The 26561-nt window shown below is 47.5% G+C and overlaps 1 protein-coding gene across 2 annotated transcripts in view; it reads right to left on the bottom strand.

Moving 5' to 3' along the window:
• The window catches only part of AOAH (acyloxyacyl hydrolase), a 919324-nt gene that overhangs the window by 142261 nt on the left and 750502 nt on the right, over positions 1–26561 (bottom strand). For both annotated transcript variants that reach the window (XM_078688219.1, XM_078688220.1), the window contains exon 15: positions 184–258. In XM_078688219.1, the coding sequence (XP_078544345.1) occupies positions 184–258 (75 nt within the window). The remainder of the gene's footprint in view (positions 1–183; positions 259–26561) is intronic.

Here is a 26561-nt window from a genome sequence, read left to right as displayed (position 1 = left end):
TGCCTACATTATGAATGGTACTACACATAAATTATTTATACACGATGTTTATTTTAATAATCTGCGTGTTCCTACTGCTACGGAGGACGAAAGATATATATAAAGATATCACACTGTTTCCAGTGTTGTTTATGAGCAAATAGAACTATTGTGATGTGTGAATTTTATTTTGTGTCAGCTTACCAGTTGCAGACGTCATTTCCAATCAGTTCATAGACAACTACAGCTGGCTTGTCAAACGACTGCTTCCTCGCCATGCTACAAAACAGAAGCGCACACATTAATTAACATGTTGTTATCGCGGGTTTTTCTATATTACTTCATCTGTTATTAATTAAGCCTACACGAGACCTGACAAATAGTCCTGTTCAGGACTGCAAGCTGCTGTTTATGTACAATAGAGCACGCGGTTATTAAACGACTAATTGCAAATGTAATGAGCTATTATGGATGTCATTAAGTCAGGTGGTTGTGGTTATTCCGGGCTGAAACCTACACAAAGAGACTAATGTGCTGCATTTTCTCTATGGTGGTAATGCAATTATCACCTAAGGCAAGGTAACACATTAAGAGTTCCCCATCTGGCACTGGAGTCTGGGATCACTAGATATGCTTAGAATGATTGCAGTGGATGGAATTGCAAAGTAATACTTTAAAAAAAATAATAGAAACCAGTATATTTCCTCGCGTATTTTTTTATTGTGATATATCATAATAACAGAATTAGCTATGCAGCCCTCACGCCTCTGTGTCTCTTGTGACGTTTATGTATTTATTTATTGTTTTTGTGTTGCCCGAGTTTTAGTGAGAAAAATAATTATTAAGGTGGTAGAAGTATAAGGCCCTCAGTCTTAGATATACAGGGTTCGATTCACAAAGGTAAAGTTAGACCAAAAGTCTAACTTAGGCCAAAAGTCTATCTTTATTTCTTTTAAGTGTTCACAAAGGTAAGTTAATGCTAGTAACTTTACCACTACTAAAGGTACTACTAGAAAAGTTGTTAGTTGTAAAATTACTAATAGTAAAGTTACTACTAGTAACTTACCTTTGTAAATACTGAAAAGTAGTATAGCTAGACTTTTGGTTTAAGTTAGACTTTTGGTGAATTGGGGTCTCACAAATTCCAATGCAGTATTTATGCCCACAAAAGGCCACTGGATCAGTAACCCCGAGGTGCAGAATTACCTCAACATTCTGAGTTGCACCCTAAGAAGAAACTTGGAAATTGGGAACTGCTGTGGAAATCACTGTTTCCACACCCAATTTCTTCAGCAATTCCCCATAATCGGCTTGTTTCCCACACACATATTTTGCAGTGTAAACGGTCAAAGGCAACACTGAGAATGTTTTTTTACCGGTTTACTTGGCCCGTAACTCTTTTACTGTCTGAATTAGAGTTACCTCCCCTGTTGAAATAAAGAACAAGGAATAGCCCAATATAGAGGACTATAACTCCTTGCTGTGCCTCCAGATCTTCCAAATAGTGTCCAGTCTAGCTAAAGAGTGACCTGATAACCTATGTTTTAATATCATTACAGCTACTATAGTTTACAACACAACTCTTTTTAAGGGAAGGGGAATCAACTAGTAGGGTGACAGCTCATAGGAGGATTACAATTGTGACAGTAGGAGGCCAGGACGGCAGGGCACAAGCCCAGTAGGCTCTCAGAACAGATGCATCTTCAGGGATCTTAAGAAAATCTTTCTTCAACGAGTAGTGGTAACGAAAGGGAGTTCCATAGGGTGGGCAGAACTCCTTAGCCTTTCGGCTAGGTTAGCACTATAAAGATACAACACACACATAAATATAGATCACGTCAGGTGAACAGAATGTCTGTTTTATATGGCCCACATTAGGTGTCTTCCAGTCCAGTGTGGTACCAACAAGTTGGTAAGGTGGGGGGTGCTTATCCTTGAAATACCCTGCACACAAGACATAAACTCTTGAGTGTCACACTTTGCTTAGTCGAAGAAGTCGGCAAACATCACTGTGAGGGAGCTGCGATTAGTTGGGTTCAGGGCAAGGATGAGCCGTGCCATGCATATTTTTCCGTCTTTGGATTATGGCCAAAGTTTGCACTTAAACATTGCCAGTAATCAATTTTGTAGACCATTACAGGAGCAGAAGAACAAACTTTAGGGCAGAGGTATTAAGGGCAGGATTCTTCTAAGAGTATGCTTATGGTAAAAGACATTTTAGTATTGCAGCTCACCAGTGGAATCATTGACAAATTGGCATCAAGAACATTTTGAGATGTCACAGAGCTGCGATGTGAGGTCCTGCATCATTGCTGAGGACCCAATCGATGAGGGCTTGTGATGAGAAGTCTGGTATGGAGGATTTGTTGTGCAGTTAGGGTGATGCATCGACTCCGAAGAGCTGTGTGGCTGCAATGCGAGAACATGCGCTGTCACCAAGGCTGCCGTTGACGAGAGATTTGCGATGTGAGGGCCTGCATCAGTGAAGCTTTGCACAGCCTAGGTTCTGATGCGGGCTGTGAGGTCAATGTGGAGTCCTTGTGCTGGGAGAAACCTCGCAGCTGAGGCTGCTCAGGGCTGAGCAATGCAGCAGGGAAGATACATTGGTTCTGTTGGATCCACAGGTGGGCTGGAAGAGCACCTTCAGGCCCACTTCCAAGGGTTCAGTACTGGGGTGGCACCACTTGGCAGTGTAGGGCTCACATATGGCAGAGTCCAGGTGCTGTGTTCAGAGAGCCTTCTGTCCCTAAGGCTGTAGCCAAGAGGCAAGCCAACTAGCCCTTGGAGTCACTCTGTGGTCCTGGGATCAACAGCTGCAGGTCCAGTCCTTCTCACCCAGGCAAGAGGGCAGCAGGCAGCAGGTCATCACAGCAGGGCAGCAGTCCTTCAGAGTAGCAGTCCTTTGAGCAGCACAGTGGTCCTTTTTCATGGCAGAGTAGTCACAGATCCAGAAGTGTACTGAAGAGATTGTGTCTGAGATTCAATATTTGTACCTGGACCCTCCTTTGAAGTGGCAGAAGCTTCTCGAGGTTTATCCCTTTGAAGTCCACAAGCATCCTGCCTTCCCTGTCCTGGCTCCAGACTAACTTTGGGAGGTATGACGCCCGTTCTGTGGAGACAGGAGTCATCTTTTCAAGTGTAAGTAGGGCTGTGCCTATCTCCACCCTCCCATCCTGTCAGTGATGGTCCATCCAGAAACACCTAAGCTCTTTATTGTTTGTGGCTGTCTAGGAGGAATACACAAATCTCAGTTATCAACTATCAGCTACACCCAGTTATGTGATCTAGAGACAAGCTGCTGGCACTAAATGGCTAAGGCAGGAAAATGTCAACTTTCTAAAAGTGGCATTTTCAAAATTTTAAATCAGACTTTACCATGAGGGAAGATTGTTCATTACAATTCTAAAGACACCAAATATGAAGTGATTACCAGCTTCCATTTGGAAATTATCGCTTATTAATTGTAACAAGGTAACTCCAACCTTATCCTATGGGAGAGTCAGGCCTTGCAGCAGTGAAAAACAAATCAGCTGAACATCGGCAGCAGCGGTGGGGTTAAGGAGAAAGCACACATACTTTTACACTGGTTAGCAGTGGCAAAGTGTGCAGAGTCCTCTAGCCACCGACTTTAATGCTAGTTAGCAGTGGCACAGTGTGCAGAGTCCTAAAGCCAGAAAAAACAAAGTCAGCAAAACAGGAGATTATTGCAGCTGACAACTTTGAGAGTTACTATCCAGTGGCTCTGGTTCCCTTTGAGTGTGGCAGTCTCAGGTTCATTATGGGTAGCTGTGAGTCTATCCATGCCTGAGGATTGTCTGCTGGGCAATGACCTAGAGCACGCCATCTGGTAAGAGGTGGAGGTCAGATGTTAGGGTTACCTGAGTGGGTGTACCTGGCCACACGGTGCATGACCACCTGATAGGGTAATTAGGAGGATCTGGAGTCTGGAAGAATGGCACAGGTGCCTGCCAAAAATAGAAAGGGCAGGGGGCGCAGAAAACCCACTCCTGAAATTCCCACAGTCTGGGAGTAGGCTGAGCCTAAGGACAATGGGGAAGCGGAATGCTACCCTGGAAAACCTATCTGAACTGACCAATTGGTAGAAGGGAGGGGATCCTATTAGGGAGGATTTCTGAAGTGCGCAGAAGAAGTGCCCTATTTTGGAGGTCCTAATGCAGCAGACCTAGTTCCTCGCAGCTGGTGATACTTCTAGTGATCACATGATCCACTGGGAGAGTGGTGTATAGCGAGCCTAAGGTTCCTGAGCCTGGTGCAACCCATGTGTTGGTGGTTCCCTGTGCTACTGGGCCTTCCTAATGGAAATGGCTCATGATGTTCACCTGGCAGGTCATCTAGAGCAGAACAGGACCTTTGAAAGGTTTGTCACCCACTTATGTTGGCTCAGATGAGGATGGCCACAGATGCAGTTTGCAGATCATGCCATACCTGCTAGGCTAGTGATAAGTCAGAACTGAAGATCAAGGTTCCCCAGCATCCACTTCCTCTCCCTTTGAAAGGGTGGACATTGCCATTGTTGGGGCCTCTGGACCCCAAGACACGCTAGGCAACAGAAACATCCTGGTTTTGGTGGACCATGCCTCCAGGTAGCCAGAGGCTATTCCTCTGAGTGACTGAGCTCGCAGTGGCCAGGGCACTGATGTGGATATTTACCCGAGTGCAATTCTCCAAGGAGGTGGTATTTGACTGGAGTAGCAACTTCATGTCTGCGTATGTCAAGATCCATGTGGAACGTGTGTGGGTTAATCTATAAGTCTCCCACACCTTACCATACCCACACTAACAGGTTTGTTGAGAGACCCTAAAAATCATGATCATGGGCCTATTAGAGCTCTTGAGGAGGAAGTGGGATGTCCGCTTGCCATGCTGTTGTTTGCATACAGGGAGGAACCACAGAAGGAGGATGGATTCAACCCCTTTCAATTTCTATACGAGCACCCTGTGTGAGGGCCCCTCAGTCTGGTCAAGGAGGGTTGGGAGCAAGCTCCCGGGAAGGTCCCCCAGGATGTGGTCAGCTGCATGCTGGCACTCCGTACCCAATGAACTGCTTCTGGAAGAAGACCAAAGAGAATCTAGAAGCCAGAAAGGAGGTAATGAAACAGTAGTATGACCAGAAGGTCACTCTGGTTGAGTTTCAGCCTGGCCAAAAAGTGTTGGGGATAGAGCCTGTAGTGTCCTCCCGTGCCCTACAAGACCACTGGTTCCTAAGAGTGACTGCTGCCAATAGTTGGGGCAGTTTCCCCTTTTCTCCCTTACCCCTGGACCCACTATATAGTATACACATGATATTGGCACTGGGGACAGTATGCCTATGGAGAGTAAGATCTACAGTCTATTTGATGAGGGGAGATCCAGCATAAAGGAGGAAATCTCCAAAATGCTGGAGGTAGGGGTCATTAAGACTTCAAACAGTCCTTGGTCAAACCCAGTGGTGCTGGTCCCCAAGGCTTTCTCTCCAGGTACCACCCCTGAACTTAGGTTCTGCTTGGATTATCAGGGGCTCAATGAGGTCACTAAAACTGATTCACACCTCATCCCCCGAGCTGATGAGCTCAACGATCGGTTAGGGGCTGACTTAATGCCTGGTTACTGGCAGATTGTCCTAACTGAGGTGGCCAAAGAGAGGTCTGCATTCTGTAACCCAGAAGGTCACTTCCAGTTCTGCATGATGTTATGTTATGTTATGTTATACAGTTTATTAAGCGCACAGCTGCCCCAGCAAAGGGGCGTCCCGGCGCTAGTCCCAAGTAAAGAAACATAGCTAAGGTAGAGAAAAAAGACAGAGAGACACTATTTCTCCGGAAAGGATGTATGAGATTACAACGCATGCTTTTACATCGCATGCTTTTACAAACCGAGTTTTACAACGCATACCATTACAACGCATAGTGCTTTGGGGCGCTGGGTAGTGAATAGTTTAATTTACTATTCCAACTCCAGTCCCCGTGGATAGTAGGGAAGGTGTTGGACAGTAAATTAAACCTATTCCCTATCCTAGAGCGCCCCCCAGCGCAATGCGTTGTAATGGTTTGCGTTGTAAAAGTTGCGTCGTAAAGGCACTGCGTGGTTAAAGTTGCGTTGTAAAGGTTGTTTCCCCTCCGGAAATAGATACGTTTTAATGGCTTTCCTGAATTTCAGCGCATCCTTTATCTTTTGGGTTGAAACCCCTTTCAGAGGTTGACCAACTAGGTCATGGCTAGATTAGAAAACATAAGTGCTGTCTACCTAGTCAACTTTTCATCTTCCATTCTAGTTGGGAGGACCACTTGTGCCATCTCAGGGAAGTACTTCAGGCTCTGCAGAGGGCAGGCCTGACAATAAAGGCCAATTAGTGTCAGATAGGGCAGGGTTCAGTGGTTTACTTGGAACACCAAGTGGAAGAAGGCAAGGTGCAACCCATCCAGGTCAAAATCCAACATATTCTAGCTTGTGAACCTCCCAAGACCCAGACAGAGGTGAGCGCCTACTCTGGCCTCATCCGGCACTACAGGAGACTTGTCACGGGATATGGAACCATTGTTGCCTGTTGACAGAACTGATCTCCAAGGAACAGCCTAGACAGCTGATTTGGACGGAGGTATGCCAGAACGCTTTTGACTCACTGAAGAAGGCCATGTGAACAGATACGTCAGAGCATGGCATAGAGGCCGTACTCTCACAGCTAAATGAAGAGGGCCTAGATCAACGGGTAGCCTTCATCAGTTAGAAGTTACTTAAAGGGAACAGAGATGGAGTGAAATAGAAAGGAACGGCTTAACAGTGGTCTAGGCACTTAAGAAGTTGAGAACATGCCTCTTTGGTGCTCACTTCTAGATTCAGACAGACCTCAGAGAGACTAATGCAGATGACGGGTAGAACTTTGAGGTGTCCATCCCCTTACAGGGAATGGACTTTACAGTGAAACACTGCCCTGGAATATAACACACCAATGCTGATTGTCTCTCTAGGTTTTCCTCTAGGACTTAGTGAAGAGAACTCCCAGGAGGTTGGGCAGTTCTCCACAGTTTCCGCTGGGGGACACCTTACATTCTTGCTGTTGTTCTCTCCTAACTTTTTGTCTTCAACCCTCCTGTTTTACTGACTTTGTTTTTGCTGGCTTTAGGACTCTGCACACTTTACCACTGCTAACCAGTGCTAAACTGCTCATGTTTTCTCCGTAAAACATAGTGAAATTGGCTTGGATGTATGACATTACAACGCATGCTTTTACATCGCATGCTTTTACAACGCGGTTTTTACAACGCATACCATTACAACGCATAGTGCTTTTAGGCGCTGGATAGTGAATTGTTTAATTTACTATTCCAACTCCAGTCCCCGTGGATAGTAGGGAAGGTGTTGGATAGTACATTAAACACATTCCCTATCCTAGAGCGCCCCCCAGCGCAATGCGTTGTAATAGTTTGCGTTGTAAAAGTTGCGTTGTAAAGGCACTGCGTTGTAAAAGTTGCATTGTAAAGGTTGTTTACCAATTGGCTTACACCCAATTGGCACATTTAATTTACTTGTAATTCCCTAGTAAAGTGGTTCCATATGTACCTAGCGCCCGTACATTAAATGCAACAAGTGTGCCTGTGAACATTTTGCCAGGCCAAAACCTCACTCTTTAATACATATAAGTCACCTCTAGTGTAGGCCCCACATAGCCCAGGGGGCAGGGTGCAGTGTATTTAAAAAGATGGACATGTAATTATAAGTTTTACATGTCTTGGTGTTAAAGAACTCTTGAATTCATTTTTCACTACTATGACACTTACCTCTCCAATAGATTCTGTTTGATGTCTAAATAATTTAATGAAAAGCCCTCTTTAATGGTAAAGTCAGATACATTTTTAGTAACAAATCTGAAAATGCCCTTTTATAATGCTTTTTTCCTGGTAAATATTTTTATTAAATTTTGCAACAGGTCACAATAAATACACAAAAACACATTATCTCAGGCAGGCTGAGAGCAAGGCCAAGTCAGTTGTAAGCAGAGTACATGACACATTATAAGAAAGGCACAGCGGACAATAATAATAATGATTACATTTCCAGTAGTAGGGAGACACCCCCCCCTCAGGTAGAAGGGGTGGTGGATCCCACAAGAGGGGGACATACAAACATCAATAGCAATATGGTCAAGCCAACCCCCTCGCGTGCATACCAGTCACACATCTCAGCGATTCCCACTCACAACCGGGGTAGGAAGGAAGAGCAGCGGGATCAGGGTAAAAAAGGACCACTACCTGGAGCGAGCTGGCGTTGGGGCCGACCCACCATCAGCTGAGCCCGACATGGAGTCTCCAGAAGTGATCTCAGTCAGAGTAACCCGGCCCCCTCATCCCACATGCAAACAGGCTAACAAAATGGCATCCTGAGCTGGTAGTATCGGCACCTTTCTTCCCCCAACCCCCAGCTTCCTCTCAAAGGATTGCCTCCCTTTCGCAGTCTGCTTACCTCATCAGTTCCAGCCCCCAACAGTAAACATTTTTACCCCAAGGAGACTATCAGCTCATGGTCAATTGCTGGTAGGTGATAATTAGGGCCAGATGCAGAAACCTATCCATAACCTCCCTGATTGCTAAACATTCATGAAGGCCCAGCAAGCGCAGTGAGGGACTAACAGGCAAGTCTCTGTCGATGGTCTGCACTACTTTTAGAATTGTCATCCAATAAAGGGTTAAAAGTGGGCATGACCAAACCATGTGGAGAAAAATCTGCATCTTCAACTGAGCTGCAGGGGCATAACGAGGTCACGGTTGAAAACATGGCATAGATGTGACAGTATTCAAGTAGGCTCAATGGAGATAAAAGAATTGACTAAGTTTGAAGCGAGCGATCCTAGACACTCAGAAACTAGCTTTAAGTATTCTCCTCCAAGAGGAATCAGGGAGAAGTGTCCTGTAGTCTGCCTCCAGTAGACCTGTAGGGAAGCAAGTGGCCGCTGTGCCCCCTCCAACAGAGTTCTATAAAGCACAGTGACCGCCTTTGTCCAGCCTGAAATAAGGAAGAGATGGTGCAGACATTCATGCTACAGAGGTTCCGTGGTGCCATTTCCCCGCCACTCCTGTATCTTGCGGACCAGGATATTATCTGATGCCCTTTTAGAAAGTTGCCATTTTTTTGTCATAACCTTTTGGTGCCTGCACTCTCTTCCTGGATCACAGACTAGGTCTAGCTAGCAGTTGATCTTTGTGTGTTTCACAGGCAGGATGGGCCACTGTGAGTTAATGAGGGGGGCTGGCAACTACAACACTTGCACAGTATGAAGTCTCTGCCTGAACACTCTCACAAAGTGTTTTACTGGACTTTTGTGACCTCAAACAAGTTGGAATGGAATGGAATTGGATTTGTAGAGCGGGTGGCAACCCGGGGGTGCCCCAGCGCTGAGTTGTGGAATGGTTAAGGAGCAGGGGTGACCCAGGGGAAAAGGCAAGTTTTCAGGAGTTTACGGGATTTCAGTAGATTGGCTTCTTTGCGAATGTTGAGGGGGAGAGAGTTCCAGAGCTTTGCGGAATTGTAGGAGAATAGACGCCCTCCTGTTCGAGCCTTCCTAATTCTGCGAGAAAGAGGTGGTCAGATCTTAGCTCTCTGTTGGCTTTGTAGGGGGTGATCAAGGCTCTTAAGATGGGGGGCCCTTGCCCTGAAGGATAAGTTCTGTGTTCTATGTATGATTTGACCCATGCCAGGGCCGACCCTGTGACTCCCAGACTGCTGAGGCGGTGTATCAGAATGCGGTGATCAACCGTATCAAAGGCTGCACTCAAGTCCAGGAGGATCACCGCAGCTTAGCCTCCTGAGTCCAGGATTTTCCTTGTCTCTTCTACAACTGCCACCAGGGCGGTGTCTGTGCCCTGGCCACGGCAGAAGACAGTCTGGGAGCAGCGTAGTAGTGCGCCGGCCTCCAGGAAGGGGGAAAGTTGTTGGTTAGCAATTTTTTCTGCTATCTTGCCGATTCCTGGTAGTAAAGAAATGAGCCTGTAGTTGGCCATCTCCAGGGGATCTAGGTGTTTTTTTTTTTTTGCAGTGCTCTTACTCGAGCTTTTTTCCAATTGGATGGACCGGTGCCATGTGATAGAGAGGCATTGATTAGGTTAGTGATCGAGGAAGCAATGGTGGGTGTCACTAGCTTTAGGATATTAAGGGGGGCCGGGTCTAAAGGGGAGCCACTTTTTATTGATTCTAGGATAAGGGAAAGTATCTCTACTGTGAGGGGGGAGAAGGAGTCTAGGTGGAGAGTGACATTTGGAGAAGCTGGGGAAGTGTGTACTGGTATTTGATCAAGGGTTGGGAGGGTTTTTAGGATATTTTGAATTTTTGTCAAGAAGAATTCTGCCTGTTCGTTGCATCTGTGGCCTGTGGGATCGGGGGTGGGTCAGGCGTTTTCAAAAGTTCTTCGACAATACGGAAAGTTTCCCTTGATGAGTTGGCAGAGGCTCATATTTTCCCTTCGAAGTAGGCAGCCTGGGTTGTTTTTAGGGAGGCTTTATAGGACCTAATGGCTGCTCTGTATTCAGTTTTCTTGTTGGTGGCCCAGTGTTTCCTCCAAGACCGCTCTAGCTTTTTGCATTGTTTTTTCAGGTTACGGAGTTCTGGGGTAAACCAAGGGGACTTGAACGGTCCACTTTTTTTAGGGGGGATTTTCCTGGGCAATACTAGGTCGAGTGAGTTTTCTACCCAGGTTGTGAATTTCCCGTCTGCTACCAAAGGGTCTGGGTCGTACGTGGTACGTGTCTCCATTCATCAATGGGGAGTTTGGAACAGGGACAAATTGGATTACGTGGAGCCTGTGCCTGGGGAGTCTCGGTGGTGATTTGCCATGTGAATAGGATTAAAAAGTGGTCTGACCAGGGGATAGGTAGGGGCTCTTTAAATTTTAATGCAGTGATGTTAGAGAAGATCGGATCTAGTAGGTGTCCTTTTACATGGGTGGCTAGGGAGCTCTTCAGATGGAGGTCGTAAGAAGTCAAGTCGAGTGCTAGCTCCCTTGCAGCTTTGCCAGAGGGATCATCGAAATGGAGGTTTAGGTCTCCCAACAGAGTAAAGTTGGGGGAAGTGCTGGCTCGAGAGATGATAGTTCCTGACAGTGAGCTGAGGAATTGCCCTAGTGTTCCCGGGGGCGGTAGAGGAGAAAGCCCGAGAATGATTTAGTGGGGAAAGCTGAATAGTGAAATTGGTGTTCTCGCAGTCTAGGATGGGGCTGTCCAAGAAGCGGCAGGTGAGGAAGTTTTTATAGATAATCGCAATCCCCCCACCCTTGCCGCATGTTCTGTTGAGGTGCTGAATTAGATATCCTGGGGGTAGGACCTGGACAGCGTCAGGGTCAGAACTAGGGGACAACCAGGTTTCTGTTAAAAACAGTATATCAATTTTAGTGTACTGCAGGAGAAGATAGATTTCCTTGGAGTGTTTGGGCAGAGATCAGCAGTTCAGCAGGGCCAAGCTAACTGAGGTTGTGGTAGGGGGAGTAGTGTTCTTTGGAGACAGAGTGTAGCTGCAGTGGCCGCAGGGGTTTTATCGATCCTCTGGGGAGAGTGAGTGGAGGCATGATGGATTAGTGGTCTGCCTCCGTTGTAATAGTGCATTTTGTGTGTAGGTAATGAGGGTTGATGGAGGGGGACAGAGATTCTTGGCCCTGGGCCCTGTCTGGCTCGGACGGGCGCAGAAGCGCGCCATTGGTGCGCCCTCTGCACGCGTCCGCTGCGCGTCGCGTTGGCCATGCATTTTTAAAGCCTAGCGCTAAAGACTAGAGCACTAACATCGTTGCACACGAGCACTTCCGGTCTGCGTAGCCTTCCCTCCACTCAACCGGAACTTTCCGTGGTGGACCGGGGAAGCGCAGCCTGGTGCCCGTGTGATTACAGCAGGGGGTAAGTGCTTTTTTAAAATAGTTGTGCAGAAGAATGCAGCGAATGCGGCTATTTTAAAAGAGGAGCCCAGTGTAGGAGAGTGTCCTTATTGGTGGTGATGGTGTCCTAAAGGAATGGGTGCGTGGTGGCAGTTCAGCAGGAAGGCAGAGGTGGCAAATAGAGACAGGGAGCCTTGTGTCCGGTTCTCCTACCTCACACTGTTCCCCGTTACTGTCCTTAAGTTAAGACCAGGACAGGTAGGAAAGGGATGTCTGACACCTCAGGGGGGTCAAAACCTCTAGAAGCTTCCTCAACTTCAAAGTGTTCACCGGGTATAAAAATTGAACCCTTAAACCCAACTCTTCAGCACACTTCTGGACCTGTGGACTCTGCCAGGAAGAAGAACTGTTGAGCTGCTGAAAGGACTGCCAGTCTGCTGGACTGCTGCTCTGAAGGAATTCTGCCCTACAAAGAACACTAGGGGGCATATTTTCAACAAACTGCGATAAATATCGCAGAGTGCGCTTAGCGAGTTTTGTTCTATCGCTGGATTTCATCGCCGAGTTAGCGTGTTATTATCAACGCTTATCTCAAAGGCGATAAGAAATCCAGCGATAGACTGCGATAATCCTCATTAGCATGTGAAATCCATACATGATCTCACAGCGCTAATGTACAGAATGCTAACAGGCAGGTGTGGACTCGGCCTGACAATCCACCTTCCATTGTCAAGATGGCTAAGTCAGGTTTTAATCAGGCGTTAAATACCAGCGACTTTTATTATCGCTTCGCGGGTCCAGGGTCGCATTGCTAATAGAGGGAAGTTGTGTTTGCGACTGTCTCCATGTTGTTTTAGTGAGGAACGCCTACTTTGCATCTCATTAGCTATGTATATCGCTAAGATGCCTAGCGTTAGAAATTCGGCTGCTAACATGCGCTATTGCATGTTAGTGCTGCCTTGTTAATAGGGCGATAAGAATATTGCCGCTTTAGCGGCAGAAAGTGCAGCTAAAGCGGCAATACTGCCCTTGATAATATACCCCATAGGACGGTTCACTCTGGCCTGCTTCTATTGCTTATACCCTATATCTGTCCCCTAAAATTAACTCATTAGTTGTGATCCTGGATTATAATCTTCCTTCTAACAACAGATGGATGGGTTTTCTACCACTTTCTTTTACCAGCCTTGGCCACTTGTTTGGGTAGATCTAGTGCCCGCTACAGGAAACAACGCAAAACGCAATGTGGACACACCACATTTTTGCAGTGAAAACTCACCATTTTTTAGCAAAGGGCCTAGCTGTACATTTTGAACACTAGCTCTGCCGGCACATAAGGAAACCTAGCAAACCTACACATTTTTGAAAACTAGACACCCAGGGGAATGCAGGATGGGGTGACTTGTGTGGCTCGCACTAGGTTCTCCTACACAGAATCCCTTGCAAACCTCAAACTGTTTCCAAAAAAACACATTTCCCTCACATTTCTGTGAAGGAAAATGATGGAATCTGCGTGGAGCCACAAAATTCTACCCACTCCGCATTCTCAAAAGTCTTCAGATAAAAATGGTACCACACTTGTGTGGGTAGGCCTAGTATCTCCGATAGGAAACGGCCCAAAATGTGATGTGGATACACCACATTTTTACAATGAAAACTCACCCTTTCTTAGCAAAGTGCCTAGCTGTACATTTTGAACCCTAGCTCTGCCGGCACCTAGGGACACCTAGCAAACCTATACATTTTTTAACACTAGACACCTAGGGGAATCCAGGATGGGCTGCCTTGTGCGACTCTCACTAGGTTCTGTAACCCAGAATTCCTGGAAAACCTAAAAGTTTGAAAAAATAAAACACATTTTCCCCACATTTCTGTGATGGAAAGTTCTGGAATCTACGTGTGACCACAAATTTCCACCGACCCGCATTCTCCAAAGTCTCCTGATAAAAATGGTACCTCACTTCTGTGGGAGGTCAAGTACCTGTGACAGGCAAGGGCCCAAAACATATTGTGGAGACATCAAAATTACCTATCACAAAACGACCTGGTTTTGCAAGGCGGGGCACCTGGGTTTTTGGCCCCGGGCTCAGCAGCCATTTAGGGAAGTCTAACACAAGGAGATGATCGACGGAGCGCTGAAACTTTTCAGACACTCACCCCCAGTCACAGATCTGGGTTGAATCCATCATTATTCTTTAGCTCACTTTGGCACCTCAGTTCAGACCCAGTTATATGCAAATCAGTCTTGATCCTGTGCATCTTGGGAACATTCCAGCCCAAACTGCCAAGCCAGGTCTTCCCTGAACCAGAAACAAGCATCCTGGGACCAGTTTCTGGGTAACATCCTTCATCAGCCAGGCTAGCTTGAATCCAGTGGCAAAGTGAGCAAGGGACCCATGTCTGCGCATACCCTGCCAACTTAGGGCCAACAAAGCAAACTGTCACAATAGAGAACGGTTAACCACTAACCTTTTAAGCTGGATACAACGGGAGCGATGGAAGATGCCAGATAACCTTTTCCCCCGTATGGAACCAACTGCGAGTGTATATATATACCCACTCCACAGGTCACAGCACAGTAGAGGAAAGGGAAAAAAGTGACAAATGAAACAATAAAGGTGCAGCAGCGAAACCCCAAATAGGGATATCTTCTGGAGTTGTGGACCTCACTCCTACGATCGCCCCGTGTTCACTGAAAGTGAGACACAACACAACATTCATGAAGTCACCACCCTAAGCCGCCATTAATATAAATTTTCTATATGTGATGCACTTACAGTCAATACTGCCGCACATATCCAGATACAAAAAGGCACAAAAGATAAAAATAAAGAAAAGAAATCAGGACGATTCTTGTTTACTGATACCAAGAGTAATGTCCTATATGTAGCAAAGGCACTACTTAAACGATTCAGCAAGAAGTCAATCTAGAGGTACTTATCTTAGGCCAGATAACCCTCTGGTAGTGATGAGTAATTCCACTTGGGTCTAAATGAAGTCTTTCTCCTGTTACACGCGGTTCCAGGTGGTAGAGAAGCAACCTTTACTCAAAGGAACAAAAAACAATGGCAACAAGCACTTCCAGCCTCTCAACAGCTCTGGGATGTATTCTGAGAATGTCTTTGCTTCAATATTACTCTCCAGAGCGTGTACGTGATCTAAACTTGGCCCCAGGGAATGTACACAAAAAGGCGCATCAGCTCGCATCTTCAATTCGGATCCCGCTGATAGGAGGTGAAAGTAATCGATCGCGCTACAGCGCGAACGCGGGCATTAGCTTTCTGGTATTGGTCGTGCTACAGCGCGTTCTCAGTGTTCGGAGCCAGATAACAGGGGGAAATGCGGTCGCCTGTCAGCGCGGCACGAGCCGGTGGCAGTCTCTCTCGGATTCCAGGAAAGGCCCCCTGTATCTTCCAAAAAACGGGGGCGTTTGTAAATCCAGGCAGCTGCTAAACGGCAGGCATGCAGGAAGCAGCTTTCTGGCAGGACGATTGATCTCCAGTGACAAGCACCGTGTCAGTTGGAGGCAGGGCTTAAGTAGAGGGAAGAGAGATAGGACAGGCTTGGTCTCCCTTGGCATTCTGGGATATGTAGTCTCAATCATACATGTTTCCACCGCTTCCCATACTCTCATATGGGTTTTCTAAGTTGTAATTCCCACTCTACCTACGCCATAACATGACAGAACACCCTCTCAACTACTGACGTCTCGGCAGTCCACCGGGCTTGGTGGGAAACCAGGAGTGGAAACACCTAAGGAGACCAGGGCAATGAAGGTTGACACTTGGTTCCCATGAGCGATCCTCTGGGCCATATCCCTTCCAATCTATGAGGTAGTGTACCAGTCCCCTGATAAGTTTGGAATCGAAGTTTTCTTTACCTCATACTCTTCCTCCCCATCTATCTCCAAAGGCCTCGGACTCTCAGGTAATCTGGTGCCAGGGAGGCAGGGTCTTAGGAGGGAAACATGAAACACTAAGTGGATACGCCAAGTAGAAGGGAATGTTAACCTCATGGCCACAGAGTTGATTATGCTGTTGATTGGATAGGGACCTACAAAGCTAGGCTGTAACCGAGTGTTGCCCTTAAGTTTCAGGTGTTTAGTGTTGGTCCATGCCTTATCCCCCATCTTATAGTACGGCTCTGGTGATCTCTTCTTGTCTGCGTTTTGTTTATCACTGGTTCTAGCCTCTTTTAGGTGTGTTTTGGCAGTCTGAAATACTAGCTTGAGGTGTGCATGGTGTTCTTGGATTGCTGGATGTTTGGAAACCACGGGCTGTTCAAATGGTAACATGTTAGGATGGTATCCATTGAGGCATAAGAAGGGGGAATATCCCAGAGAGGAATGGTTCACATTGTTATATGCGAACTCTGCAGTCCATAGAAGCGTTCTCCATTCTTCACCTTGTTACAGTTTAAAACATCTTAGATACTGTTCTCAGGTTTGGTTTAACCTCTCAGTTTTGCCATCTGTCTGTGGATGGTAACTCGTTGATAGACGGGCATCTATTTTTATGACAGCACATAGAGCTTTCCAGAACTTAGACGTAAACTGGGTCTCCCTGTCCGAGATAATGACTGAAGGTATTCCATGCAAACGCACTATGTGTTGTAGGAAAGATGCAGCCAGTTCCCCTGATGTGGGCAGTTTGGTCAGGGCGATGAAATGCCCCATCTTGGTCAAGTGATCGATGACCACAAGTATGGTGTCATGTCCAGAGCTAGGAGACATTTCCACTATAAAATCCATAGACATGGTATGCCAAGGACCTGGAGGTATGTGTCTGAGTAAGCCGCTGGGTTGTTGGTGCTGCGCCTTGGCCTGTGTACAAACTGAACATTCCAAGACGTATTTTATGGTGTCTTTCCGTAGTGTTTCCCACCAGAAGTATCTAGACATTGTTTGCAGGGTTTTCTGGGTCCCCACATGTCCACACAAGGTAGAATCGTGAATCCATTGCAAGGCCTGCTGTTGCAGTGGTCCTTCAGGTATCCACAGCGGAACGGTGTTGTGGTTCTTCAGTAACCTATGCGTCTCCATCTAGACCTTCGGTCTGTTTATTTACGTCTTCCAAAAATTTGTGAGTAGTTGTCAGCACCAATATTTCTGTCGGGAAGAAAGCCTTCTGAAGTATTATAGGAAGTTCTTCAGCTGGGGCTAGGCTGACTGCAGGATTAGGCATGGGTTGTGAGAACTCATCAGCCTTACCGTTTTGTGGTCCCGGTCAGTATCTGATCCAGAAGGTGGAGAAGAACAGTGACCATGGGAGCTGCCGAGGGATTAGGGCTCTAGCACTCTTCAGAAACAGAAGGTTCCGATGTTCAGTGTATATTTCCACCGTGTGTCTACCCCCCATCAGGGGGTGTCTCCATTCCTCTCACGCACTCTTTATCGCTAGCAGCTCTTTGTCGGTGATGCTGTACTTCACCTCACAGGTTGACAACTTCTTGGAGAAGAAGGCGACAGGATGGAGTTGGCCTGTGTCTGGGTGTCGTTGGGAAAGGATCCCTCCGTAGGCGTAGTATGAGGCATCTGTTTCTACCACAAATAGCTGGCTGGCATCCGGATATCGCAACACGGGAGCACTTGTAAAGCAGTTTTTTAGCGTTTGGAAAGCCCTTTCTGCAGATTCCGTCCAAAGAAACGCAGCTCCTTTCCACAGGAGGTGTGTCAAGGGTTGAATAATTCTGAAAAACTCCTTGATAAATTTCCTATATAAATTTGCAAAGCCCAGGAAGCTCTGCAAGACTTTCACACAGGAGGGAACTCCCATTTGATGATGGCTTGTGTTTTCTTTTGGTCCATGCAGAGGCTGTTTGGTCCCATGACATACCCCAAGAAATCCACTTCTGTGGTGTGGAAAAAACATTTCTCCAACTTAGCGTAGAGAGTGAACCGGTGTCGACGTTCTAGCACGGCGGACACATGAGGGATGTGTTCTTCTATGGAAGCCGAGTACACCAGGATGTCATCTATATTCACAATATACGATACATCCAACAATCCTCTTAGAACTTTGTCCATGAAATACTGGAATGCGGCAGGGCGTTACAAAGGCTGAAGGACATTACCCGATATTCATACAGTCCAAATTTAGTACGAAAGGCAGTTTTCCATTCGACCCCTCGCCGCACCCATACCAGATGGTAGGCTCCCTGGAGGTCCAGTTTGGTGAATACCTTGGCTCCCTTCAACTGGTTCAACAGAACAGGTATTAAGGCCAGACGATACCTATTCTTTTGGTCACTCTGTTGACCGCCCTGTAATCGATACAGACCCTCATGCCCCCTTGGCGCTTCGGGATGAAAAAAAGTGGCGAGGAAGCGGGGAAGGAGGAAGGACGAATTAAGCCGGAGGACAGCAGTTTCTCCAGGTATTGCTGCAGATAAGTGGTTTCAGCTTCAGTGAGGGCATATATACGACTGCATGATATGCTGGCACCGGGTTCTAGGTCAATCACATAATACTAGTCCCTGTGTGGGGGCAATTTGCTTGCTTCTTGTTCACTGAATACGGCATGGTACTGCTTGTATTCTTCCGGTAGCGTGGAGACACAGCACACACTCTGAGTTTTGCAACCACTAGCATGCAGCTCAGCTGGATTCTCCACCTGGAAAGTTGTTTGGACTTTTTCTCTCGTGCAATGTTCTGCACAGAATGAAGAACTCATGGTAACTGTGCGTGCCGCCCATTGTACTAAGGGATCATGCTGTGTAAGCCAAGGCATGCCCAAAATGAGCTTGAAATGGGGGGACGTCTATCAGATAGAAGTGGATGTGTTCGAAATGGGTCATCCCAACCTGCATTAGAATCTGCTGGGTGTGAAAAAGCACATGGCCAGACTACAACGCCACACCATCCACTGCCTTCACTGGTTCTGGTATCTTCCTTCTTATACAGGGTACACCAATTTCTTGTGCGTATTGTTGGTTGATAAAATTGCCAGTGGGCCCAGAGTCTAATAGAGCATGCACTATTACGGGCCCTACCCCAGGTATGTCCAATGAGACACACACATTCATATGAGCCACTGAAATTTGGACCGTACTGGCCACGGCCGGGAAGACTTCTTCATCTACTGGCCTCAAACAAGGGGTCTTTATCTTGTTTGGGCACCTTAGTTTCCCTGATTCTCAGAAAATATCTCCACTACAGGCACGTTCCTAGTTGCTCTGCATTCTTTACACGTCGCCTTGGTTTTTGTCTTGTAATCCTTGATGAAATGCCGAGGCTTTCCGCAGTACATGCATAATCTTTGTCTTCGCCTTCGTTCCCTCTCGTCTTGACTTAGTGGTCCTCGGATGCCACTTATTTGCATTGGTTCTGCCCCATCAGTGGCCTGTGGTTGCTCGTCCATCATAGGTTTAGGTCGGGAAGTATAAACCTAGAGTCGGTACCCTGTTTATCTCCCTTTCTCTCCTGGAGCCGATGGTCTAATTGAACGGTGAGGTCAATGAGTACGTCGCAGGTAGCCGGCTTATGCACAACCTGAGCCAATATGTCCTTCAGTTCGCCACTCAAACCCTGATAATATAAGGAAGTCCTTTTTTCCATGGGCCAATCAGTTTCCGCGACAAGTCTATTGAACGTGGTTATGTACGTGAGTAGATCTTGTGTACCCTGCTTAAGTGTAATGAGTTCCCTGTCTAATGAGAGCTGGTGCACTTTTATATCGAACAACTTGCACAGCTCTTCACAAAAGGTAGAAAAGTTGCACAACACAGGATCATCTTTTTCTATAAGGGGGAAGGACGAACTGGCTGCATTCCTTCCAAGGCAGGACATAACGAATGCCAGGACCTTGACACTCCTGAGACACAGCCGGGAGCAATTGTTTGTTGTATTTTAAAAAAAGTTAATTAAAACTTTGAATTGCTTTTAAAAACTATTTCCTACCTTGCTTCTTGCATTTCTGGGCACTTACTCCCACTCAGCTACCCCCGCGCAGCGGAGTTTAACGCTGCTGCGGGCGAGGGAAATCTTTCCTCGGCGCCATCATCGGACCTGACCACAGGCCACGCCCACTCACACGAGGCCACGCCCCCCACCTTCTTAAGCCGGGCTGCTTACGAGCCCGAGCCTAGGACCTTGACACTCCTGAGGCACAGCCGGGAGCAATTGTTTGTTGTATTTTTAAAAAAAAGTAAATTGAAACTTTGAATTGCTTTTAAAAACTATTTCCTACCTTGCTTCTTGCATTTCTGGGCACTTACTCTCACTCAGCTACCCCCGCGCAGCGGAGTTTAACGCTGCTGCGGGCGAGGGAAATCTTTCCTCGGCGCCATCATCGGACCTGACCACAGGCCACGCCCACTCACACGAGGCCTCGCCCCCGCCTTCTTAAGCCGGGCTGCTTACGAGCCCGAGCCTAGGACCTTGACACTCCTGAGGCACAGCCGGGAGCAATTGTTTACTGTATTTTAAAAAAAGTAAATTGAAACTTTGAATTGCTTTTAAAAACTATTTCCTACCTTGCTTCTTGCATTTCTGGGCACTTACTCCCACTCAGCTACCCCCGCGCAGCGGAGTTTAACGCTGCTGCGGGCGAGGGAAATCTTTCCTCGGCGCCATCATCGGACCTGACCACAGGCCACGCCCACTCACACGAGGCCATGCCCCTACCACTCCCTATAAAAATGTGTTTACCTCGGACACGCAGAGGAGGGGCGCAGCGGGCGCGCCGTTTGCGCGCCGGAGGCGCGCCTAAGGCAAGCCCGTCTGTGCCCGTCTGGGCCCAGCCGGCCCCTGGCCCAGCCACTATGTCCAATTCTTCCAAGAATCATCTCACCTACACCCAAGGTAAGCTCCTCTAACTTAACCCTATGAAAAACAGAAATTGCAATTACACTTATAAAGGAGAGAAACCCTTTGCCAACTGCGACCTCTGCAACCCAGCCCTCACCGAGGCAGGACGCCATGGCCTACAGCTCGGCCTCCTTAACTGTAGGTCCCTTCCTAAACATTCCCTCGAGATAAACCTCCTCATACAGGATCTCTCTATCGACATTCTGTTCCTTACAGAAACTTGGCTCACCCCCAACTCCGATTCCGATATCGTTAATGCTCTACCTCCAGGCTACCAAATCCACTCTCAGAACAGACCCCTCGGCAGAGGAGGTGGCCTGGCAATAATACACAGGGAGCACTTCACCTGCAGAGCAAATAACGGCAATATCGAAGACTGCGAAAGCTGCCACTTCGCCTTACAGATCTCACCTATAATCTCCCTCTCTGGGCTATTCATATATCGCCCACCGGGAGCCCCCACCAAGTTCTCTAGCGCCCTCGTCGAAACTGTCACCTTAATGGCAACGACATCCTCCAACTTTTTTAATCCTGGGAGACCTCAATCTCCATCTACTAGACCCCAAGGACCTAACTGCCTCCGACCTCCTTCTCGATCTCACCTCTTACGACCTTCGACTAGTGAATTCAGAGGCCACTCATGACAAAGGGCATCTTCTGGACCCCATCTTTACCAATATCTAGGACCTCAAAACCGCCACCCCCCTCCCACTGCCGTGGACAGACCACTTCTTGGTCCCCATCGACTGGCATCTCAATGTCCCGCCACCTCAACTTCCCAAAACCCGGGTCACTGATAGACGCTGGCCCAAACTCTCGTCTGAAGAATGGGCCTCCAGGCTCACAGAATCCCTCCCCCCCCAGCTCTAGACCCATTTACTGCCGATGTGCAATTCAACTCCTGGCTCACCCAATCACTCGACTCTCTTCTCCCCAAAACAAGCACCTTGAAACGAGCCAAAAGAGTCAACCCTGCCCCCTGGTACACCCCTGAGCTCAAACTGTTACGAAAGGAGTGTAAAAGGCCAGTGCGCACCTGGAGAAAGGACGGATCCATATCCAAAAAAGACGCCTTCCGCTCCTCCATAAGAACGTATAAATCCGCCCTACGCAAAAAACCAAAAGCCAATTCTTTGATGAAAGAATAAAAAACTCTTCCTGCTCTGCCTGAGAAACTTTTATCATCATGAAAGAATTACTCAAAGTCCCTGACCCTCTCCCAGCTCCTAACTCCTCTGAGGATAAATGCCATAAGTTGGCAAAATACTTTGATGAGAAAATTCACAAGATTCTCGCCACCCTACCCCAAGTCAACCATAGAGCAAACGATAATGGTCTCCCCAAATCTGAACTAGACTCAAACCCTCACCCGGATATCTCTGACATCTACCTAGATACTTTCGGCCCGGTATCAGTAGAAGAGGTCCTGACAACGCTCGCCACAATTAAAAGTGGCTCCCCCAGCGACCCGGTGCCTATGCGCATCCTCAAAAAAGTGGCATCCACAATCGCCCCCCCTCTAGCTGACCTCATCAACTCTTCTCTATGTCACGGAAAGGTCCCCCCAGCTGGAAGGCTGCTGTCGTCAAAGCCCTTCTCAAAAAACCTCTGCTGGACCCGCTGGACCTGGCCAACTATAGGCCAATCTCCCTCCTTCCCAGAATCAGTAAAATTACGAAAAAAATAGTGAACAAAAAACTCAAATTTTTTGGAGTCCAATAATCTCCTCAGGAACTCCCAGACTGGATTCCGACCTGGTCAGGGCACGGACACCGCCCTCCTGGCAGTGGTGGAGGAGACCAGATGCATTCTGGATGCAGGAGGATCAGTGGCAGTGATCCTCCTGGACCTCAGTGCAGCCTTCGACACTGTCAACCACTGGGTACTAATCCAGCGACTCAGAGACATCGGGGTGGAAGGTACCGCTCTGGCATGGCTCTCGTCATTCCTAAACCACCGCTCCTTCCAGGTCTGGGAGAATAACACCCGCTCCCCAGCGATCCCCCTCCAGTGCGGAGTACCGCAGGGCTCTTCGCTTAGCCCGACATTATTTAATGTCTACATGTCCCCACTGGAGATGGTGGTTATCCCGTTCGGAGTGAAAATCATTAGCTACGCTGACGATACCCAACTGGTAATATCCCTATTCCATCCCAACCAAGAACCGTCTAATCTTCACACCTGCCTTTCCGAAATCTTTTGGTGGATGAACAACTCAGCTCTGAAACTCAACGGGTCCAAAACTGAAATCATGCTTCTCGGACAAAAGGGGCCCACCTTTCCCCCAAACATCTGGCCCACCTGCCTGGGAGAACCCCCGTCCCCCAAAGAAGAGATCAAGAGCTTGGGAATCTGGATAGAGAAGGACCTGTCCTTCAAAACCCAAGCTAAAAAAACGCTGGGATCTGTTTCGGGCTTCTCAGATCAGTCAGGAAAATTCTGCCCCTGCTCCTACAAATCTCTCGGAAACTGCTTATCCAAGGCCTGATCCTCTCCAGGTTGGATTATAGCAACGCCATCTACCTGGGAGCACCTGAAGCCACCCTTAACAAACTACAAAGAATTCAGAACGCCGCGGCCCGGCTTCTCACCAACACACCGGCCAGATCCTCGGCCAAACCAGCTCTGAAACTCCTGCACTGGCTCCCAATAAGAGAAAGAGTAACATTCAAGGCTCTCTGTCTGGCCCACAAACTCTTACAGGACAAGGGCCCCCTCATCCTCAAAAACTTTATCATGCCCTATAAAGCTACAAGATCCCTCCGCTCGGATCACAAACGCCTTATTACAGTCCACAGAGTGAAAAAGGCACGCACAGGAGGCCGGCAATTCTCGGTGAACACGGCTAAGCTATGGAATGCCCTCCCTTTCAAACTCAGGACGGAATTCGATCACTCCCGTTTCAGGAAACTACTGAAAACTCACCTCTTCCCCTGATCTATTCCTCCCTTTCTCCCTGGCACTCCACCGACTCTGCTGTCATGGTTTTAGCGCTGGGATGCTTCCGGGTTACTATGCGCTCTATAAAACCCACATTCATTCATTCATCTTTGCCTGGTTGTTTGGAAACACCGCAGGCTTGCACATAAAGTGCAGTTTACACTGACCCAGAAAAATACCAAACTTTTTGAAATCCCCAAAGAACCTCTCAGCAGGGGCTAGCGGCAACTGCACGGGCTGAATCACCTGGATGGTGGAAGGACCTGCTCCCCCTACCTGGAACTGTGTCGAATGCCCTGCCTCTGTGTCTTGAGAAACAGGTGGAGGTAGAGTCCAGTTCCTAATGTACTGGGCCCCGTGCAGCTGTAGGGCTGGTGCGGGACAGACCTGCCTCTTCTTGCCTCATGGTGCCCATCTCGTTTCTTAATTCCAAGTTTTCCCCTCGAAAGGCATCCACTTCTATCTGCAATGCGGTCAATGTTTCAAACACTGAAGTGAGAACAGTGTTGTTATCCATCGCTCAGGCTGTAGGTAACCGTGGGCTTGTCACTCTGTCACAACAGAGAAAGTTAACCACTAATCTTTTAAGCTAGATACTGCGGGAGCGATGGAAGATGAAAGATAACCTCTTCCCCCTGTAAGGGACCACCTGCGTGTATATATATATGCCCACTCCACAGGTCACACCACAGTAGGGGAAATGGAAAAAAGGGACAAATGAAACAATAAAGGTGCAGCAGTTAAAACACTCAATAGGGATATCTTCTGGAGTTGACCTCACTCCTACAATCGCCCTGTGTTCCCTGCAGGTGAGACACAACACAACATTCATGAAGTCACCACCCTAAGCCACCATTATGATCAATTCTCTATATGTGATGCACTTACAGTCAATACTGTCACACATATCCAGATACAAAAAGGCACAAAAATTAAAAATAAAGAAAGGAAATCAGGACGATTCTTCTTTACTGATACCAAGAGTAATGTCCTCTATGTAGCAAAGGCACTACTTAAACGATTCAGCAAGAAGTCAATGTAGAGGTACTTATCTTAGGTCAGATAATCCCCTGGTAGCGGTGAGTAATTCCACTTGGGTCCAAAGGAAGTCTTTCTCCGGTTACACGCGGTTCCAGTGTGTAGAGAAGCAACCTTTTCTCAAAGGAACAAAAAACAATTGCAACGAGCACTCCGAGCCTCTCAACAGCTCTGGGATGTATTCTGAGCCAGTCTTTACTTCAATATTACTCTCCAGAGCGTGTACGTGACCTAAACTTGGCCCCAGGGAATGTACACAGAAATGCACATCAGCGCGCGTCTTCAATTCGGGTCCTGCTGACAGAAGGTGAAAGTAATCGGTCGCGCTACAGCGCAACGTGGGCATTAGCGTTCTAGTGTTAGTCACGCTACAGAGCGTTCTCAGTGTTCGGAGCCAGATATAAGGGGGAGAGCGGCGCGAGCCGGTGGCAGTCTCTCTCGGATTCCAGGAAAGACCCCCTGTATCTTCAGAAAAACGGGGGCGTTTGTAAATCCAGCCAGCCGCTAAACGGCAGGCGATGCAGGAGGCAGCTTTCTGGTAGGACGATTGATCTCGAGTGACAAACACCGTGTCAGCTGGAGGCGGGTCTTAAGTACAGGCAAGAATAGGACAGGCTTGGTCTCCCTTGGCATACTGGGAGATGTGGTCTCAATCATACATGCTTCCACCGCTTCCCATACTCTCATGTGGGCTTTCTAAGTTATAATACCCACTCTACATACGCCTAAACATGACACAAACACAAGGTGATGATGGACGGACTGCTGAAACTTTTCAGACACTCACCCCCAGTTACAGATCTGGATTAAATCCATCATTGTTCTTTAGCTCACTCTGTCAGCCCAGTTCAGGCACAGCTATAGGCAAATCCGTCTTGGCCCTGTGTTTCATGGGAACAGTCCAGCCCGAACTGCCAAGACATGTCTTCCCTGGACTGTGTGGGTCCCCCAACGATTCCCTACACAGAATCCCCTACAAAGCACTAATTTTTCACAAATTTCTGTGTGGGAAAGTTCAAGGATCACTGGGCTCACACACATTTCCTACCACCTAGCATTCCCCCATGTCTCCTGATTAAAACTGTACCTCACTTGTGTGGGTAGGCATAGTGGCTGCTGCAGGAAATGGCCCAAATCGTACTGTCGAGACTTCAAAATGTCTTATCATCAAACTACCCCAGGAGGGGCACCTAGTTTTTTGGCCCCGGATAACGGCCATCTAGGGAAACCTACCAAACCCACACATTTCTGAAAACTAGAGACCTGGGGAGTCCAGGAAGATATGGCTTGCGTGGATCCCCCAATGTTTCCCTACTCAGAATCTCTTGCAAACCTAAAATTTTGATGAAAAAATCTAATGTTTCTAAAATGTCTGTGTGGGAAAGTTGTAGGATCACTGGGCTCACACACATTTCCTACCACCTAGCATTTCCCCATGTCTCCAGATAAAAACGATACCTCACTTGTGTGGGTAGGCATAGTGGCTGCAACAGGAAATGGCCCAAATCATACTGTGAAGACTTCAAAATTCCCTATCGTCAAACAAAATGGTTTTAAAGGGTTTTCTGACCCCGGGATCACGGCAATCTAGGGAAACCTCCCAAACCCAAACATTTCTGAAAACTAGACACGGTGGGGAGTCCAGTGAGGTATGACTTGCATGGATCCCCCAACGTTTTCTTGCCCAGAATCCCCAGCAAACCTCAAATTTAGCTACAAAAATCAATTTTTCCACACATTTTTGTGTGGTATCACATTGCCGGCACAAATGTCCTACCACCCAGTGTTCCCCTTGTTCTCTCGAGTAAAATGATACCTCAGTTGTGTGAGTGAGCCAAAGGCCTGTGATTGACAAAAGTCAGTCTGTCCTTGAAATCTGGGAAGATGGTGATTTCAGCACTACAAACCCTTTGTTGACACCATTTGCAGGGAAAAAACAGATGCTTTCAG

Source organism: Lissotriton helveticus, chromosome 4_1, assembly GCF_964261635.1.
Source record: "Lissotriton helveticus chromosome 4_1, aLisHel1.1, whole genome shotgun sequence".
NCBI lineage: Eukaryota > Metazoa > Chordata > Amphibia > Caudata > Salamandridae > Lissotriton > Lissotriton helveticus.
Note: the sequence above shows the minus strand (reverse complement) of the source record. Positions and strands in the feature narration are given on the sequence as shown.